Genomic DNA, 15635 nt, shown 5'->3' with positions numbered 1-15635 from the left:
AGATGTAGTGATGCGAAAAGCACCGGCATGATCACCTTTCAGAACTGTAGAATGAACTTCGAGATGAAGAGCTGCGGGAATAACTGTAAGACGACCTAGATGACCTGCGAAAAAGAAATCCCATTTATGACAATGGGTTAGAAGAATATGAGCCAAACCAAGTTAAGTTTAGATAAAAATTCAGAAGGAAAACCATTTCATTATTCAAGTTTCTATTGCCTCAGAGATGTACCTTCAACACTCAGCACTTATTTACTAAAGTTAAGAATAATAAGAAATTCGCTCTTCATTGCAAGAGTTCATACATGATGGTACTAGCATGAAAATACTACAAAGAATTTTCAGGTTTTGTACTGGACAGCATTTTTTCAACCTCTGCAGTAACGAATCTACAAGCTTTCCCTGTGAAAATCATCTCAAAGACCACATAGGTCCATATGCAGTCTTTGGTCATGTGGACATATAGCCCACATGGTCGAGAAAACCAACCTAAAACAAAGGAAACATGAAAGGGCAGAAGTGAGCTCGAGACAGTCAATCAAAAGCTGTAGAGTTCATTGACCAACAAAAAAGAGGGCAATAAACACCCTACCAAGTCGTTTCTTCACTGGGTGATAGCAAAAGACACCTAAATGATGGGCGTTCTTGGAAGTCACTGCATTTCAGCTTAGACACCAATCACAAGCTTGTAGCAATGAAAGAGTTTTTAGGTACCACAGCCAAGTTCTACTGATACTCCAATACTACCACAAGACCAAACAAAACTATGAAGTATGACACTTACACTCTCCAGTTCTTTTTTTTTTTTTTTTACAAAGTAAAATTTCTGTTTTTGTTTTACCATATTTACTCACATAATGAACACACTTTTTTCCCTGAAAAATTGAGACATATTTAGGGGGTGCATTCATTACGCAGGGTAAAATTTTTGCATTTACACACTTCGTGCAAATGTCAATTTAGGTGCCAATATGACACGACAGGGTGATGAGGCACGTCCCTCATTGACGGATGCTCACCCAGGTGCGGCACAGTAAACATGCTTTATAAATTGCAAACCTTTTAATGTGAAAGCATTAACTGTCTCATGGAGTGAGCCGACGTCATCAGCTTTGAAACCATGCAAAACGGCACCTTAATGAAAAAATGTGCAAAGCTGCAAAGCTAGCCAACAAAACCATGAAGTATGACACTTAGACTCTCCAGTTTTTTTTGTTTTTTACAAAGCAAAATTGCTGTTTTTGTTTTACCATATTTACTCGCATAATGAACACACTTTTTTCCCCGAAAAATTGAGACACATATTTGGGGGGTGCGTTCATTACTTTTACACTTCGGTCCCATTGGCCGCTGCGCGTCAGTTTGTGTGGCGTCATCCTGATTATCACTGATCACCGCGTTCGCTCGCCTCTCATCGGTTGTATGGCGCGTGGCAATATATACGGCGTATGGAATAAACCAAGGGGTTCGTTCTGCTGGGAACTATGTTGCTGTCTGTTCCTTCCTTGCGCCGCAAGGCACGTGACAGTTTGAACCATCGCTCACCCGATGGCGCTGTGGGTCCACGAAACAGCGGCTCCACCGTTCCACGCCCCAAGGTCAGCGCGTTGCACGCCGCATATTAAAGGGCGCGCGTGCATGCTTTCGCATTCACAACTCGCAAGAAGTGCTTAGGTGTACCTCGAGCCTTTTTTTAGGGCACTTTCGGCGTGCCTTTTGCCTAAGAAAAAGCGCCTTACGAAGCTCACTCAGCACAGAGGGCGACACAACCGTTCTTAGGACTAACCACTTTCACGGTTTCACTGTCCGAAAGCGGACCACAGACGACGGCGTGTTTGACGACATCAATGCATCCGATGGACGAAGCATGTTTGGGGCTGGGCAATTTCTTGACCCCAGCTTCATTAGGTGTGCGCACCGCTTTGTTCCACAATTGATCACTTCCGCAATTACGCACTTGCAGCCATTGCGAGAGTGGCTTGGCTTGGCGGCAAAAGAAAATTGGCTTGGTGGCTAGCTAAGTTGGACGCAGTTCGAGCCTCACAAAGCCGAAAATTAAAGGTGCGTTCATTACCCGAAGGGGAAAAAACAAAACAGTCAAATATTAATGCCCGTTGTAGGGGGTGCGTTCACTATGCGCGTAAATGCAGTAGTTGACTCTAGTACACATGGTGCTACACTCCTCAAAACTTCAGCAATTTCAACATTGAAGTAGCAGTTTGTGACAAGTCTAGATGACAGGTCAAAAGTATTTTTTTGGTTATAAAGAAAAAATGAAGACTCACCGTGATGAGAAAGACCTTGAAGAGCAGTTTGAGAAGGATCTCCGGTTGCGGCCACCTGAGCGACTTCGACGACCTTTAGGAGTTTTCGACCTGCCATGAAATGTTTTGAAATGAAATATTTTTACCGCCGAGGACAGTGCCAATCATAAGGCAAGTAGAAAAACCACACACCATGCTCAACTTGGATTTATAAACTATGCTGGTCAACATGTTGACTTCATTAAATTGGGAATTTCTTTAGACTGAGGCTTCTATTTTTTAACTGCATTTAACCTTCCAGGTTCCTAAAACCCTCCTGTTGCCTCACATCTTCGAAATACACATTTATAAATAAAATTTCACAACAAACCGCACCGATAATAACGAGAATGAAGTGCACACCGAATGTCATTTTTTGATAATACCTAAAAAACAAGCGTGCGCAGTCAAGCCAGTGAACTGAAACCGCAGCACCACTCCAGCATGGGGCCAGCAAAGTGCTCGTAGCAGCCGTCGTGTGGCACAAGCCACCACCCGATTAGAATTGTTATGTCCCTTTAAGTCACTTGTGACCTTGCTAGGAAATATATTAACATGCAAATACAGCAGGAGTATGACCTCCCAACCTTGCAAAAACGAAAGTCAACCAAATGAACGAAACTAAGACAGCTGTCAGCTCACGGAAGGACTTGGTTAGGAATCAACGCTGTAGATGCTCGCCACGATGTAACATGTCAAAATATGCCTCCAGGACATGATCACAAGGCCAATCGGCAGCACAGATTGCATTCGCAATCGCAGACTCGTCCCTCACCACCTCGCCAGCAATGGTGGGGCGCCAATTATTGTAAACAATCGCTGCTGGCTTTGAGCCATTGCATCACAGCTTGAAAGCAAAGTCTTCGACCTTTGCTCGCATCGCTTTACTGAAGTCACATTTTTAGTGCACATATCCACTTTCCTAACACACAATGTGCAACATTAAAAAAAAAAAGCACAACAAACTAGGCAGCAAAAGATTGTTAGCATCATGGATGCAGTTTGTCAGTTGTTCGATTCTTTTTTTTCCACCGAGCTTCACAGGCGGCCTTATAGAGGGCTTGATATCATCACTGTTTCAGTCGACATACAGCTGAACCCCTCAACAACGAAAGCCCTCAAGAACGAAATTCTCGCGGCAACGAAGAAATTTGGCAGCCCTGGCGAACGTTCATAGAATTCAATGCATTTGCACCCTCTCTACAGCGAAGGGATTTTAAAGAGCAGTCCCGCATTAACAAAAGTTTGAGGTAGTAGTCTGCAACATTTTTTTTTTTTGGCACATGAGCCAGTTGGGAACCCAGAAGTATGAAGAGTGGAGCAGCACACTTATCCAAGAAGTCGGGTACATATATTTCCGACAAGCATCGGCGCGGCCATTGCTGTTTACATTTGGTGGGATAATAATAATAGCAACGAGACTTTTGGTCGCTGAAAACAACGTTTTGCTAGCCCATCTGTTGGCAACTACATAGGTATGCGACGTTTCATGTGACGACACCGCCGGCCGCCCGCTGCCTTTTCGCCGCGTGCATGCCGAGATCGCTCGCGCCTTGTTTACTACCTTTTGTTTGGCCTGTCGGAAAGATGCCGCCTCCTGTTAAAAAGCGCAAGTTTTTGACGCTTCAGAAGTCTGCGATCATCGTTGAAGCTGCGAAAGGCAGAAAGAAGTCGGATATTGCGGAGGAGTTCAGTATCCCGTGCAGCTCACTTTCTACGATTCTGAAATCCAAGGACAGCATTAAATTTTGGTTCTGGAAGGTGATAGGTGTGCTTATTTGTACATTTTTTCAACAACAAAATTCTTGTGCGAACGAAAAAACTTTTCTTCCCCTGCGATTTCATTATTGCGGGGTTCGACTATACCGTAACATCCCGAGTCACCGCCCAACCCAATCGCCCACCCCATTTTTGGGGCGAATATCGATTTCCGAAAAAAATTGCAGTGGCTTAGCTCGGCTATATTAGGATATACGTAGCATAAGCTTAGGTTCAGCTGGCTATTCTTAGCTTTCCTGGTTGTCTAAGATTAGATTGATTAATATGCTTACTGCTGCTTCAATGACACACACACGGTATACAAATTATGTGACTACTTCGGGATCCGACGAGTTAAGCTTCTCCGCTCTTCTTATTGCGGAGGAGGCGCCGTGTAATCGAGCTTTCAGTTGCACGTCAAAAGATCCCCAGGTGGTCCAAATTAATCCTCAGTCCCCCGCTGGGGCGTGCCAGATGCCCATCGTTGGTTTGGCCAGCTGTGCGCCGTGTTGTTATGTATCAAGCAACCAAGCTGCCGCCCAGAACAACCGGACAGTGCGAGCCATGACCTCGAGCGGGTGCATGTGCACGGCACGTGCATCGGGGACTGACCTAGGCGCCATACCAGTCCTGCCCGTTCCGTCACTGCTCCTCGCGCATGAGCAGCACGGCTTTCTGGGAGCCACGCGAAACTGCTCAACCTCGGCCAGTGCAGCTTACGCTACAAAAACACAGAGTGATCGCCCGTCCCCTAATACCCCCACGCAGACTCCATGATCTACGAACGTTCATCCTACCCGAATGACGCGGCCGCGGACCTTACAGCTAGAGGACGTCCGTGACAAAGTAAAACGAAGGAGGGAAAGACACTTCTCTTCGTTTATGCAATTCCTCCCCGATTTATGCGACCCCGAAGTCGTAGTACATGCGTGCAAGAGGAAAACGATGGCCTACAAAAATAGTTTGTTTGGACAAAGAGAAACAAACTCCGAAAGATATTAAAAGCAGTAACCCATTCAGGGATTGCGAGGTCAGTGAACGCCCCATAACCTGGAATGTAACCACGGAGTGTGAAATCAAAGTCTGTCTCCACCGAAGTAAGATCCACTGCAAACCCGCTCCTTCTCCTGGAACACCGCGACTGCTTTTGGTAAGGTTGTGCAATGCTTAAGACAAAGCCAACGGTTAAATGAAGATTTGCTGGAACGCTGCACACAGGCGCTAGTAGGGCGTCCCATTTTGAGCTCCGTGTTCGTGCTGCTGTCCACGCCATGCAGATTCGCCGCCTCAACCCGCCTTGATAGCACGCTACAAACGATGGATGCATGCATGTATGCACCAAACAAGGAAGTAGCACAAGAGCCTCGCCATTGCGATTGACAAGGCACCCGACTTGGCCCGACGCCAAAATATTTGCCAACGAGATCACCGGCTCTTCCGCTTCCCTAGCATCGCTCTTCGTTGCGTCTTTAGTCTCCTCGCTCGCTCACTCGTTGCGCCTGGTTAGTTTTTCTGTTTCGTGTTGCCGTTTCTTTTTTTTTTGTTTTTTTTTTAGCGAATAGAACATAGCGGCGTTGGAAACATGCTTTTGCAGAACAAAGGTTCACACTGTATGCCGGTCGGCAGTGGTTATCGCACGTATGCAAGCAACGAACTTTGCGATAGTATGACCTTTCGTAAGCATTTCTTGCATAAACAATGAAACTAATTTGAGTTTTGAGTTTAGTGTATCTCTTGTGCAGTTATGCTAGAAACGTACAGAAAAATGGGCGTTTATTTAGCTTTTTCTAAACGTTTTGTGCTTACCCACGAAGACAGGGCCCACCCCATTTTCGTGAATTTCAGGTGGCAGGGGGGGGGGAGTGGGCAATGGATGACTAAGGATATTACGGTATATATATATATATATTTTTATTGCTTCTTGCGTGAAGAGTTCAATAAAGGGCAACTCAGCTTCATTTTTGTGTCTGAAAAAAAAATCAAAAAAATCCAGTCCTCTTCAGTATTACCTAGGAAGACCACACATCAAATATCACAACCTAGTTCTGTCTTAATGTTTTTAAACTGTCCGGCAAACTTCGCAACGTGCCAAGTTGTTGAAATCGGCTAACTATAATGGGCAAACTGAGGCACAACCAACAGTGCAGTCAAGGCTAAGTAAGACATTGGCATAGCCAACATTGAGCTAAATGTCATCACCATTGTTCCTTTTGTTTGTTTTTACTTCTCCAGGCAAGGGTAAGAGGTGATGTTAGCAATGTTTCCTCTCTGTGCTCAGCTGTGTCTACGTGATTGGCATAACGCACCTGTACAGCGCGCTTCTTGAGAGCCGTCTGGCCATCCCACAGTCTCCCGCGTCACAACCGCCGTCGTCGTCTCACCGTTTGCAATTACTGTCTCTCAGAGCTTTGTTCAAACTATGTGCGCAGACTGATGCTACAGTTGTGCAGACGTCATCAAATGTCGTAGACACCAAAACATGGTGAAGAGCGGGTGCAGAAAACACGTTCGCCTGGCGCACGCCCGCCCCAAGATTGGCCCTCCCGCCCGCCCCAATCCCGCCCGTCGTCCCGTAGTGGATCAAGTGACATCTCGTACCATGTGATTGCCGTGTTTTTGGCAGCATGAGGCTAATGTTGCCGGATGGAGCCGAAGTTTCGGTTTTTGATTTCTGGTAATGTTTAAAGTAAGAGTTAACAATATATATCCCACGCTTCGTGAAGCAAATGCCTTAGTGCCTTTTATTAGTGCTTCTTAAAGGGGTCATGAAACAAGTTTCCTACTTCTTCCTCCTTAGCTTTAATCCTCAACTCAAATGCGAATTGTGAAATCACGTGGTCGTGACATTCCTTCGGCACCGGTGCGATGACTCCTAGGTTCCACCGTGCTTTTTATGCACACCATAAAACTTGTCATTCCCCAGTGACAATAAGTTCCGTATGGGCACTCATTGGCCACGAACGCTATCCAAATATTCGTCGACGGATTGATTGTTGACGAGCGCATACGTCCGAGTGACGCAGTTCTCGTGTCCAATGCGTGAGCTGGGCTCTGCTGATGTCAGTTTGGCGCCGGTGACGCGCTTTTGGAACCGCGGATGTATCATAGTGAAAAGGCGGAGAGCTTTCGAAGGCAAGAAGGTACAAAATAGTCCGCTATATTTTCAAATGTTCGTACCGAAAAGCTGGCTTTTGACTTTCTAGCCTCTTTCTTTTGGCCAACTAAACGATATGCGATTAGTAAACTCCCAATTTAAAATCATTCATCCCAACCCAAAATTCGTTTCATGGCCCCTTTAATATAAAAATCAACTAATTATTCCGAAAATTTCGGAATTGAGCGGAGTTGCCCTTTAAATCAGAACTGCGGTACCAAACTACTTTGTTAACTCAAGACAAAAAAAAACAAAAAACAGACATGGTCTTTAATGAAAGATAGAAAGACGAAAAAAATTTCGTTACATTGCAAAATTTTGTTTAAACCGAAGTTTTGCTATATCGAGGTTTCACTGTAGTTCTATGCAGTGTACATGACTTTTCATAAGCCTGAGCTTGACAAACAATGAGGTAGGGCACCTTCTCCAGGGGTCCCTCCATTCATCGGGACGAGAGCGAGCCGAGGGAGGGGGCGGCGCTTCGGTAAAACGTTCCTCCCTCCAGCGGGGCTCCCTCTCCATCACATGAGGGCGCTCCATGCGGGAAGAGCCACCGTGCGAGTAGCCTCCGCCATTGCCACCACCACCAACCGGAAACACGCTGTGATGCAAAAGATGAAAAAAGCTGTCAGTTCCTGCAAAGCCAATCGACGTCAAAAGCCTGGCTACGCAAAGTGCATGCCACGAACGAGCCAATGCCACTGCATATGTTCGTTAAGCCAAGGTGAATGCACAGTGCAAGCATTGCAATCCCTCGTAGAGGGAAGGATTCTGCGAACTCTGACTGCAAGTCACTCCGGCTAAGTCGGGATGTACGAGGAAAGACGAGAAAATTCACTCACTTTTCGCGGTCATAGTTTCTCCCAAATCTGCGGTCTTTCTCACGCCGATCCTGCAATTTGAACCGTGGGTTAGAATAATTTCTTTGTGCTCCTTACTTGGATAGATTTTACAAAGGTTACTTTAGCTTATTTATTGCTTGCGGCGGCTGTTGCTCATGGCGACTCGGGCGTTGCTCACGTATTTGTATTTGGTCTTTTGCAGCTTCGCCAATCTCCACCTTCTTTCGTTTCTTCTCGTCGTCAATTTACAATGGACAATGTCAGTGAAATATTGTTGCGAATTTGCAAGAATGTCTACCAAGCTGACGAAGCTTCGGATGACGATGACATGTCCGGAAGTTCTGACGATGATTAAGTTTTTGGCATCGCCCTGCGATTTAGCCGAGAGTGTTGTGAATAAAGGTTTGCTCCTTTCTTTTGCCCCAACTTTCCCCCGTTCCTAAAAAAAAGGAGAAAAAAAAAAAAAAAAAAAAAAAAGGTCGACTTATATTTGAATTATTTAGTTATTTTTATTATCGGTGGGTTCAATAAATAGGGGTCGACCTATTTTCGGGTAAATACGGTAGTAAATTTTAGGCAATTATTTTGATAATTAGTAGGTTTTTTGAAGTTCCCGATGTCCACCGTGGCTGGCAATTTATTTCCAAGTCTTTTTTCCTTTTTCTTTTGAGCACCCTATTCTTAGAGATGTTTGAAAGTCTTTGTAAAAACACCAGGCATATCACAAAGCAATATGGCACCACCTACTGCCAAGTTGATTGGTAGAGTTTGCTGGGATCTAATTTAGGGTGAAACAAGGAACAAATGACAAGAAATAGAATGGCAGCTGCTCAATAGACATCACGACAAACGGTAGTAGATTCTACATTATGGGGACAGCTCCGAGAATTCATTAGTTTTGACAGCCGAAGGAAGCTAAAACCCATGTCACGCCTTGACTGCCGAGGACATATATGAGAGAGGGCTGCCAGGATGAGTTATCTTTAAACTATAAAAATGCTACGCAAGAAGAAATTAAAATATGACAACAGCTTTGAAATGAAAACTTGGGTAGAGGCGAGTCACGGTACACACCCTGGGATCAAACTCGTGCCGACTGTTCCAGCGGACTTGGAAGTTCTCGTAGCGACCCCCGCGCCAGTACTCCCGAGCTTCCCGCTCCGAGTGCTCCAGTGGATCCGGCTCATCAAACCTGAGAGAAACAGGGCGACATACCTTTCCAATTTCAGACTTTACAGTACTACTACTCTGCCACAGCAGACTAGAAATAAATGAAGCAAAATGTTGATTAAAAAAAAAAAAGTGAGAAAGCCTCGCAACACTTAGCCAAGCAAACCTAGTCTCAGCAGCTCAGGTCTAGTACAGGTATAAACGGGCCAAAGATTTAGTTTGATTTAGTTTTATGCAAGAATGCCACCGTCACAGGAACAACCATCTATACTAGCCCTTTCGGAAAAATTAAGCTGAATGAAGCAAGTCGGCTTTGCGTAAGCACCCTCGGTGGGTGCTTCGAGCAAGACCAGACTACAGTAACTGTACATGCACTGCTTGCGAGCAGAGTATCCCAATGGTCTCCAACTTTATTCCAAGTAGTCCAGGAAGTGACAGCTGTTCTTGCAGGAGCCGCGATAGCGTGCAGCATGCAACCTTGGTCGACGCTGGCGTACCCGCGACTACCCCTAGGAAGCACGCTCGCGTGAGCTTCGGTTAACGTCTGCTTGTTCACGGCCTCTTTTAAAACAGTGCTTGCATTATTAAAAGAATGCAGTCGCACACTATCTAACTTGCACACATGACGTTCAAGAAGCTTCCTGCTGGTCAAATTTTGGTGCAAGTCCTAAATTTTGAGAAAGTAAAGCAAGAAATATGTTCCCCCCAAACCCAGTGCTCCGCAAGTGACCCCTTCTCAACCAATGAGAAGTTGGCAGCAAAAGGAAAAGGAATGGGATACTCCGGCCCCGACATTTAGTTTTTCTAGACCTGACCCCGGGCCACTGACCCGTAGAGGTCGTCCCGAGAACCCGTGGTCCTGCGTCCCCTCGGTGGGTGCTGCGGCCTTGCGAGGTAAGGCGGACTGAGGGCAGGGCCCCTCGCAGGGACAGGTGGGGGCGCGCCCGCTGGAGCGTAGAACTCATTCTCCTTGTCCACCTCGAGGTGACTGGGGGCCCGCTCGTGGGTCTCAGGTCCAAGGTTCAGCCGCTTCTCCTCAAAGTCTGGCTCCTGCTCCTTGCGTCGTGATGCCCGCTTCATCAGCTCCTTGGCATGGCGCAGGCCTCGCTCCCAGGCAGACTCCACGAGGGGTACCAGCTCCTCAGGCGGTGGTGGCGGTGGCAGGAACTCGCACGGGGGAACCCCTCCCGATCCTCTCTGCCAATGAAGAAAAAAAAATGAAAGCCGTTTACAACTCCTCGTAACGCCGAATTAGAGCGCAGGGAGGAGGGAAGGGTACTGGGGGGGGTCAGTTGACCTCGGAAGGGGGGGGGGGGGGGTCAAGTGGCCTGGGAGATCACGTGACCTCGGGGGGGGGGGGGGGGGTCACGTGACGATGACGATGCCGGTGACGTCATCGGAATCCGCATCGTCATCGTCATCATCACTGATGACGTCATCAGTGACGTCACTGATGACGTCATCCGCATCCGCATCGTCATCGTCATCATCACTCATGACGTCATCGTCACGTGACCCCCCCCCCCCCAGGTCCTCCCGAAGGAACCCGAGGTCCTCCCGAGGTCCTCCCGAAGGAGCCCGAGGTCCTCCCGAGGGCCTCCCGAAGGAACCCGAGGTCCTCCCGAGGTCTTCCCGGAGGAACCCGAGGTCCTCCCGAGGTCCTCCCAAGGTCCTCCCGGAGGAACCCGAGGTCCTCCCGAGGTCCTTTCGGAGGAACCCGAGGTCCTCCCGAGGTCCTCCCGAAGGAACCCGAGGTCCTCCCGAGGTTCTCCCGAAGGACCTCGGGTTTCTTCGGGAAAATTTACCCATAATGCACCGCGCGGTTACGCCGACGGCGACGCCGACGCCGCTCAAGCCGGAAACAGGCGCCTAGGAGCTGTGCTCTAAAAAAAATGAAAGCTGGCTCATTTTGGTCGGACTGCTTCGGACGGGACCGTGCCACGCTTGTCTGAACCGCCCAGAATGCTGCTCGAGCAAGTTAGGTGCCGGTAGAGCGACAAGCCAGCCCTTTTACGAAGAATCAGAGCTTCCGACATTCTGGTGTTTTGGAGTTCTTCATTTAAAGGCAAAAAAAGGTTGAAGCTCTGCCTGCGAGAGGACCGATATGTGAAGCGCTTCGTGTAACGGAGGTTCTAGAACAGGTAGAGAATGCACACTGTAGAAATTTTCATTTTTGCACGTGCAGAAATAATGCGACAGTGATGCCAGATGGTGAAATTCACCACAAAATTTTGGAAATCTGGTGAATTTATTAAGCCTTTGGTGTCTTCGTTAGTGAACCACTACACCAGACAGAATCTGGAACCATCAGGGAAAAAATGCCTCGCGACCCAAAGCAGCTGAAAGTGGTGCCGGTGCTGCGTTAAAGTACCTGCCGCGGGGTCGTGGAAGCTGCCACTCCAAGTGCAGGATGAAAAGGGCAGCCCAAGAAAAATAGTTTACAGCAGGGGTTCTCAAACTTTTTGGTCTCACACGGAACCCCAGGAAGCCTCAAAAACTGCCGCGGAACACTCACTTCCCCCCCCCCCCCCCTCCCCCCCAGACCCCCCCATACTTGTTGACCGAGAAGCAACAGATGCACAATTGTAGGCAATTTTGCTTGTGTTGCTTCCCATATATCCCCACCATATCAATCGCGATGTCAGTACAAAGTGAGATGAAGGCGCTTTGCATGGTCCTGCCACGCAGCCTGCGGCGTGGGGGGGGTGGGGAAGGGGGGGGGGGGGGGGCAGGCACAGGCACGAAGCCGGGGGGAGGCCCATGGGGCAGGGCCAGGCCAGGACCGGATCCGCAGGACGATTCCTGGCAGGAACCTCTTGAGACGAGAGGGTCTCTCCCGACAAACTCTGCTTTAATACATATATACAAAGTATCTACATCGTCCGAGAGCACACATGCGACCCCTTGTGCGCTCCTTTTATCGGGTCGCTCTTCGGTGCTCCAGGAGTTGGCAGCCAGTGGTGGCCGAGCTGCCAGCAAACGTCATGTCCAGGCCCCGCCCCCACTCATCCCCCGAGCACGCACACACACACATGCACATCTGCTCTTTGATGAACGAAGCAATTTATAAACTTTCGATAAATTCTCACTCAGATTTAAGCGATAACAATAAAGCAGCGATAACCCGGCAGGGGTGAGGAGCTGTCGGAAAAAAAATTGCGGTGGCTTAGCTCGGCTATGCCAGGATATACGTAGCATGAGCTTATGTGCACAAAATGAGAGGTGCTATTAAGTGGCTCCGGTGCAGCGTCAGAGTGGACTACAGCGCAACGGAGGTGCACAGCTGCGCACGCGGCGGCGCCAGTGGGTCTGCCGCGACTATGAAGTCACTCCTCTGGAATGCGCAGTCCGGCGAGGCGGACGAGGCGGGCGCGGCGGCTCGTCCGCATAATGAGCCGTGCTCATTATGCGAGCCATACTCATTATGCGAAGCGCGCGGCGCCGTGCGACGTGCTTATTATGCAAAGCTCCGCCGCCGCCGCGCGCTCCGCATAATTAGCACGGCTCGCATAATGAGCACGGCTCATTATGAGGGCCACGCGGAACTGTTCAACCTAGGCCAGTGTAGCTAACGCTACAAAAACAAAAGCCCGGAGGTGAAAGGGTTAAAGAGAGTAGTACTCTGAACAAAGCTTCTCTCAGTCGTATGTATTTAGCTTAATAAAAGCACCAACAAACCAAGCTCTACGAACGTCCTCGACCCCCCCGCTGGGCTCCGGAGCTCATCTGAGACAACACCCTTGAACGTGCGCCAACACTTTCCCAGGGAACGAGGGACTCACCATAACGTTGCTGGGAGGCGCCAGTGGTGGCATGTGGTGGTGGGGCTTGGGCATGGGCATGGGCAGGGGTGGAGGGGGCGCAAACATGTTGTAGTTGCCCCGGTCGTTGATGCCCGGGTGAATGAAGCGGCACAGCGATCCCCAGGTGCACTGGCCCTTGTTGAAAAAGCGACAGATGGGCCGTGCCTGGGCCTTGCGCACCCCGGAGGCCGTGCTCGTGCCCCCATCTGGCAACTCTCCTTCTTCCAAGTCGTCGTCCTGCACCGACAGCTCCGTCTGGGTGTTCCGCGCCGTTCCCAAAACCGGGGGCGTGGACGGGGGTGGATGGCAAAAAAAAAAACAAAAAAACGGGGACGGGGGGGAGGGGAGGGACAAAAGGAGGTGTTATCCAACTGGGGCACACCTAGGCTCGGCCGCGCCTTTGCAGAAAGAAACTCACGCCGCTGACGTCGGACACTTCACCGTCGTCCTCGGCTTCACCTTCTTCGAGATTGTCTTCCTGGATTTGCCAAAGAAACGAACAAGGGGGCTCACTTATTGTGATACAAGTGGTGGCAGGAGAGAGATCCGAACACCAGAAAACAAACGCAAACAATGGGTAAATCGGACGGCACAATGACGACAACACACAAGACTTCCTGCCGGCTACCAGGCGTCCACGATCCTCGCTACAAATGATGGGCCAGATACGAAAGGTAGCCGAAAGACATCAATTGTTGCATGTATTCCACTTTAGCTCTCGAGTTGAGGTACACTTTTACCTACACTAAATGTTTGTTTGTTTTTTTTAAGAGGGAAAATAATTTTACGATAAAGGACGCTGGAAATAAAGAAATTATTCCTTCGGGTTTACGTCCTACGCCGCGGCGAACGTCGGGCAGAGTGCAAAGTAATAATCAGTAAATTAATTACCTAAGATACACTAAACAACTTTTTAAATATTCGCTTCAGCTGGCACATTCTAATTAGAAATCTGCTGCCCACTGTCAAAATATGCCAAAGCAGCAGTTTAAAAATTCGGACAACTAGCATCTACTCCGCGCTGTTCTCTGGTGAAGTTAGGCTGTCTAGTGTCTGCTAGGCCAATATTGGCATAAAAAAACCGCTGAAACCTGAGCGCTTAAGGAGACGGCAGCCTTTTCTATGGCCATATGACTTATCGGCTCATGGTGACACGATACCCATGCTGGCTGCAGAGGCTGGCGCTGCTTTTAGTGGGACTTCTGCTCGTTTTTGCGTCTAGCTTCCGTATCTCGTCTGCTCACGGCTGAAACTTGGTAGAGAATAGTGCAGAGCAGAATTCAGTTGTCTGAATTCTAACAACTGCTGTGAACTATTTTGACGGCAAGCAACACATCTCTAACTTGAATGTGGCAAATTACAGTTAAAAGGTTAATTAGCGAATTTTAGGTAAATAATTTGCAAACTATAACTTTACACTCTCTACCAGACATTCACCGTGGTGGATAACCTCATCCCAAGGTAATGTGTTCCCAGTGTTCTTATCCCAATGTTCTTTAAAAAAATAATTTTTTTCCCATCCTACAAAAAACACTTCGTAACTCAGACCTTCGCCACCAGGACGCATTTCTGCTGCAGAACTGACTGAAGAGAAATGGTAGGAACACGTCAGTGCTGGGTGTCTCCTTGCAAAAGTATGCTCAACCCACTGCCATAAGAACCAGCTCTCTGTGTACTTGTAAACACTACAATCATCTGAAGCAACTAGTAACTTCATGGAGAAATGCTCTCTAATGACTTCCTTATACAAAGCCAGCCGATTTTGGCTTTTATTTTAGACCTATTAACATTTACTTATAGCTCCCTTACTCAACAACTTTTTCTACGACAACAATTGCAAAAATGTATTACGCAAATTTGTCTCGTCTCAACTTATACAAAAAAAAAATCAGGTTCTTGTGAATTAGAAACTTCAGTCGATCTTGTGCCAACATTATTCAAGCTAGCACCATACCGCCGAACGTAAAATACAAGGCGTGCCACCATCAACCGAATTCCCTTCGGATTAACGCAGGTTTTATCAGGACGTTCCTCAACCCATCATCTCGGACAAAATGAGATGCAAGTGGCACCTTTGTCTTGTCCCCTCCTTTGTCCTTGTCCTCCTGGCCTTTGTTGAGGGACACGCTGGGGGACTCAGAGGGGGCGTCATCCTCGAAGTCCAGCTCTCCCTCAAGCGGCTCCATGGATCGGCTGCTGAGGGGCTTTTTAGCCACAGGGGCCGGAGCAGCCTCCAACGCATCCTCGCTGATGTCCTCAGTCAGCTGGAAACAACAAATTAAGTCATTAGGCGGATAGAGCGGGCTCAGACCGCAGCCAAACTGGACGCTCACGTGAAGCTGGGGCGTCGGTTCTGGGCTATGGACAGCTCCTTCCTCTTCACTTTCGATGGCACCGTCCTGAGAGGCATCCGAACAACGACTCTGCGCGGGATTGACCGCCTCTTCACGTCCTTCGTCTTCACTCTGCATCGCAGCTTGACCACCTGCAAATGTTTAACTTGTGCTCCGTGGCCGTCCCAGTTTCTTTGTCGCCAACAGTGTCCATTTTTTTTTTTTTTTATTATTTCAAACCTTTCTTGCGACACAATTAAAAAGGTAACGGC

At 48.2% G+C, this 15635-nt stretch overlaps 1 protein-coding gene across 13 annotated transcripts in view; it reads right to left on the bottom strand.

The window, feature by feature from the left end:
- LOC8028361 (zinc finger CCCH domain-containing protein 18) overlaps positions 1-15635 on the bottom strand; it is a 47730-nt gene that overhangs the window by 21691 nt on the left and 10404 nt on the right. For 4 of the 13 annotated variants that reach the window (XM_029971860.4, XM_029971864.4, XM_029971863.3 and 1 more), the window contains 10 exons: positions 15364-15515; positions 15103-15294; positions 13449-13508; positions 13010-13285; positions 10057-10424; positions 9132-9249; positions 8058-8107; positions 7637-7816; positions 2286-2375; positions 36-104 (listed from right to left, as the gene is read on the bottom strand). In XM_029971860.4, coding sequence (XP_029827720.2) covers positions 36-104; positions 2286-2375; positions 7637-7816; positions 8058-8107; positions 9132-9249; positions 10057-10424; positions 13010-13285; positions 13449-13508; positions 15103-15294; positions 15364-15515 — 1555 coding nt within the window. Of the gene's footprint in view, positions 1-35; positions 105-2285; positions 2376-7636; positions 7817-8057; positions 8108-9131; positions 9250-10056; positions 10425-13009; positions 13286-13448; positions 13509-15102; positions 15516-15635 lie in introns of all 13 variants that reach the window. The other 9 variants (XM_040500093.2, XM_040500092.2, XM_040500091.2 and 6 more) reach the window with 3 other exon arrangements.

Source organism: Ixodes scapularis, unplaced genomic scaffold (assembly GCF_016920785.2).
Source record: "Ixodes scapularis isolate PalLabHiFi unplaced genomic scaffold, ASM1692078v2 PGA_scaffold9__187_contigs__length_104089568, whole genome shotgun sequence".
NCBI lineage: Eukaryota > Metazoa > Arthropoda > Arachnida > Ixodida > Ixodidae > Ixodes > Ixodes scapularis.
This window is presented reverse-complemented; position numbering and strand designations above follow the sequence as displayed.